The 4,456-nt window shown below is 47.6% G+C and overlaps 1 protein-coding gene across 1 annotated transcript in view; it reads left to right on the top strand.

The window, feature by feature from the left end:
* Positions 1 to 4,456, top strand: part of myo1eb (myosin IEb) — a 17,994-nt gene that overhangs the window by 12,424 nt on the left and 1,114 nt on the right. Inside the window, exons 14-26 of the mRNA XM_005744094.2 lie at positions 565 to 732; positions 818 to 903; positions 1,340 to 1,421; positions 1,504 to 1,709; positions 1,788 to 1,932; positions 2,106 to 2,220; positions 2,304 to 2,473; positions 2,632 to 2,777; positions 2,965 to 3,111; positions 3,402 to 3,559; positions 3,637 to 3,711; positions 3,788 to 3,977; positions 4,086 to 4,249. Of these exons, the coding sequence (XP_005744151.1) occupies positions 565 to 732; positions 818 to 903; positions 1,340 to 1,421; positions 1,504 to 1,709; positions 1,788 to 1,932; positions 2,106 to 2,220; positions 2,304 to 2,473; positions 2,632 to 2,777; positions 2,965 to 3,111; positions 3,402 to 3,559; positions 3,637 to 3,711; positions 3,788 to 3,977; positions 4,086 to 4,249 (1,852 nt within the window). The remainder of the gene's footprint in view (positions 1 to 564; positions 733 to 817; positions 904 to 1,339; positions 1,422 to 1,503; positions 1,710 to 1,787; positions 1,933 to 2,105; positions 2,221 to 2,303; positions 2,474 to 2,631; positions 2,778 to 2,964; positions 3,112 to 3,401; positions 3,560 to 3,636; positions 3,712 to 3,787; positions 3,978 to 4,085; positions 4,250 to 4,456) is intronic.

The following is a 4,456-nucleotide window of genomic DNA, read 5'->3' as shown; positions in this document are numbered from 1 at the left end:
AAGAATCTGCTTAGATACCATATTTCTAAGCTTTTCAGGGCCGAGTACAATAACCTCAGTTTGATCTGAATAAGAAGCAGAAAGTTAGCGGCCATCCAGGTCTTTATGTCTTTAAGACATTCCTGCAGTTTAACTCATTGGTGTGTGTTATCTGGCTTCATGGACAGATAGAGCTGGGTGTCGTCTGCATAGCAGTGTAAATGTATGCTATGTCTTCTAATGATGCTGCCTAAGGGAAGCATGTATAATGTAAACAGAACTGGTCCTCAAATATTACTCTCACTTTTGTATTTATGGTGAAAGTCGAGTGTTTTTAATTGAGTATTCGTGGGCGTTGAGTTTTAATTAACAGATAAAGACATCTGCTCTTTACAAGCTTAAAAACAGTGTGTGGCTCGTTTGGCTTGTTTGGTCTCTTGATGCAGCTATGATATTACCTGAGTACAGGTGAGATTTCTGCTGCTTGTAGGAGCTGAACTCTCAGTTTTGAACAAACTATAAGTCAGACTATATAAAACCAAATTCAAACAGCTGTATTTTCAGTGAACACCCTCTGTTTTGCAGAATCCTCCTGGGATCATGAGCATCCTGGACGACGTGTGCGCCACGATGCACGCTAAAGGTGAGGGGGCGGATCAGACCCTGCTGCAGAAATTACAGGGACAGATTGGATCTCACGAACACTTCAGCAGCTGGAACAAAGGATTCATAGTCCACCACTATGCTGGAAAGGTCCTCACCTCACCTGTATACCTGTCAGAGTTTTTAATGACCACATCTGTCTGTGTTTACTGACCGCACCTGTGTCTGTGGGCAGGTGTCGTATGATGTCAGCGGGTTCTGTGAGAGGAACAGAGATGTGTTGTTCAATGACATCATCGAGCTGATGCAGAGCAGCGAGTTGTAAGTACTCTGTGCGTGGATGTGGGATGTTTTAGGAGCCCCTGATGCAAAACTGCAGTGAATAAACGCGTCATCTTTGTCAGGAATCCTGTTGTCAGCAGACATGGGCAGTGTTACTGTAATCTGATTACTTTTTTCAAGTAATGAGTGAAGGGTTTAACATTGCAAAAAAGTAATTAGATTACTGTTACTTTCTCGTTAGCACGCTGTGTCACTGGGTTACTAAACCGTGATTTTGTTTGTAAGAGAGTCTCATGACAGTGACGTAAGCGCATGTGGCGTCCATGGCAATAGACATGTGCAGATCAACAATGGATAACATGGAGAGAGTACAACCATGCAGCGTTCAAAGCGTGGAAGTAATCACATTACTAAGCTGTGTGTGTGTGTGTGTGTCTCTGACACAATCCCTTCTCTGTGGTGTGTTTGTGGGCAGTCCGTTCATCAGAGCTCTGTTCCCTGAGAACCTGGAGGCCGAGAAGCGAGGGCGACCGACCACCGCTAGCAGTAAGATCAAGGTGAGAAAGCTGGAGGTTGGACCTCCACTAAGAATTTGTGTGGTGTGGTGTGGTTCTCAGGTGTGTGTTCGCTGCCCTCTAGAAACAAGCTAATAGTCTGGTGCAGACCCTGATGAAGTGCACCCCCCACTACATCCGCTGCATCAAGCCCAATGAAACCAAACGCTCCCGGGACTGGGAGGAGAACCGGGTCAGACACCAGGTGGAGTACCTGGGCCTGCGAGAGAACATCAGAGTCCGTCGAGCTGGATATGCTTACAGACGAGTCTTCAATAAGTTCCTGCAGAGGTCGGAGGTCAATCATGGTTAGGATATTTAAGCTAATGGGACGAAGTTAAGGTTCTAACTCGTACTGCCGTGCTGCAGGTACGCCATCCTGACGAAGGAGTCCTGGCCTCAGTGGAGAGGTGATGAGCGTCAGGGAGTGCTGCACCTCCTGAACTCGGTCAATATGGACCAGGATCAGTTCCAGCTGGGGAAGACCAAAGTCTTCATCAAAGCTCCCGAGTCGGTAAGAAAAGCTCAGCAAGTGGTTTAACTGCAATCAGGAACGCTGAGATTCAGCATGCGTGAGGTAGAACCTGGTACCGGGTGTCGGCGCTGTGGTCCGCTGTCACCCACGGTCATCTTGGCCTGTCAGGGCCTGGCTCCGTTTGTCATAATGGTGTCGCTTCCTCTCTCCAGCTCTTTCTGTTGGAGGAGATGAGGGAGAGGAAATATAACGGGTATGCTCGTGTCATCCAGAAGGCGTGGCGCAAACACGTTGCTGTTCGCAAATACGTCAAGATGAGGGAGGAAGGTAAGATTGTTTTTGATAGATGGGTTAAAAAAACTCTGAATCTGAGTTTGTTTTCAATAACTTTTAATTCGTGTTTCCTCTAGCCTCTGATGTTGTGCTGAACAAAAAAGAGCGCCGCAGAAACAGCATCAACAGGAACTTTGTGGGTGATTATATCGGGACCGATAACCATCCTGAGATCAGACAGTTTGTCGGCCGCAGAGAGAGAATTGATTTTGCTGACGTCGTGGTGAAATATGACCGCAGATTCAGGGTAGGAACCCAACCTAAAAGCAAAACCACAGGCCTAGATCTGGTTCTGTTCTCCTGTTCGAACACGTCCTCGGCTGGAGAGTGTTTACCATCATGTCTGATAGAGTCCCTGAATATTTCTTTCCTCTCGGAAATGTTGCTTTTTCTGTTGTTCCACAGTCCGTGAAGAGAGACCTTATCCTGACACCAAAGTTCCTTTACATGATTGGTCGGGAGAAGGTGAAACACGGTCCAGATAAAGGTCAAATCCAGGAGGTTCTCAAGAGGAAGATTGAGATCAACAAAATCCAGTCTGTTTCTCTGAGGTATACCATCAGAACTGGGAAAAACTACAATTAGAACCAAAAAATGACAGCAGAGCCAGATTAGTACTTTCCACTGGGTCAAAAAGTAGAACTGGAAATAGAAACATGAAGCTATTAGAAGATAGCAATTGTTGTATAGCATTCAAAATATTACTGCCTTTCTCTGACCTACCTTTCTGTTTGTTAGCACTCTTCAGGACGACTTCTTCATCATCCATGAAGAGGAGTACGACAGCGTTCTTCAGAGTGTCTTTAAAACTGAGTTTCTGAGTCTGCTGGTCAAACGTTATGAGGACAAAACGCAGAGGAAGTTGCCACTAAAATTCAATAACCTGTAAGTTTTAAACACGATCTGTCGTTCTCCAGCATACCTCATGCACTGTATTTAAAAGTGAAGCTAGCCGCCATGGCCTCGCCCTTTGGCCACCCAAGTCTCCTGATGAGCATTTTCACTGTTGCCATTTTGGTGTTTTGAGACAAGCAAGGAGTCAAACTGCACAACCAATGAACGTAGTTCCTGCACTGAGAAACCAACACTTAAACCCAGGTTTAACAATGAGTCATCAGATCTGACCGGTACTAACCAAACACTGCCTCTATCTCTACACTTCTCTCTCCGTCCAGCCTGGAGTTTAAGGTGAAGAAAGGTGGCTGGGGTCCGTTCAGCTCCTCAGGATCCAGACAGATCCAGTTCCAGGTGGGTCAGGGTGACGAGGCAGTCTTGAAGCCCAGCGGAAAGGTCCTGCAGGTCTCCATCGGACCGGGCCTGCCTAAAAACTCCCGTAAGTTGTGACTTGACTTAGTCACCAGCGTAACCTCTTGTCCACTCGGCATTACTTCCTGTCTGTTTGTCGTCTAGGTCCCACCCGGAAAGACAACCGGAAGAGCCGCTACATGGGAAACCGTGCTCCACCCAGTAACCAGCAACACTCGGGTATCAGCAACAACCAAGTTTCAGGTGTTTTCACGACTTCTTAGAAGACTCTTTTGACGTTTCTTATTCTCATCAGCATCTCGCTCCAGAGGGAGTGGAGCCCTGAAGGAGGGCAGCGCCTACTCCAGAGGCTCGTTGCTGAGACAGCAGTCTAGCATGGAGCAACCTACCCTGCCCCGCCTCCAGAACCAGCGTCGCCATGACAGTCGTCCCCATCAAAACCAGGATATGGGCTTTATGGATGTTCCCGATCAGGGTGCCGCAGGGTGAGACCGCTTGGAGTGACCCAGTGTTATGAAATAACTGTGGTCACCAGTATGACCAGTAAACGGACCATCCGTAAATGACTAGTAATCCCTGTTTCTCACCTGTAGGGTACACCGGCGCCGTTCAAAGGAGGTGAAGCCTCCTCCTGGAGCGGGTCGACCCAAACCGAAGCCCCGAACTCCTCACTGCAGAGCTCTGTACGCCTACGATGCCCAGGACACCGATGAGCTTAGCTTCAATGCTGAGGACCTCATTGAGATAGTCACTGAAGGTAGTACCCATACCCCACCTTGTATTGATGTTACTAGATATCACACACCTTGTTAAACAACATTAAATGTAGTTGCACAGTAGTACTAAAACAAAGAGGGATTTTTTTCATCCAGAATCGTAGTTCCCACAAGGACCGCGCACGGTCGCGTAGTTCCCACAAGGACCGCGCACGGTCGCGTAGTTCCCACAAGGACCGCGCACGGTC

This window comes from Pundamilia nyererei, unplaced genomic scaffold (genome assembly GCF_000239375.1).
Source record: "Pundamilia nyererei isolate P.nyererei 1_Seehausen unplaced genomic scaffold, PunNye1.0 scaffold00139, whole genome shotgun sequence".
Taxonomy (NCBI): Eukaryota; Metazoa; Chordata; class Actinopteri; order Cichliformes; family Cichlidae; genus Pundamilia; species Pundamilia nyererei.
Note: the sequence above shows the minus strand (reverse complement) of the source record. Positions and strands in the feature narration are given on the sequence as shown.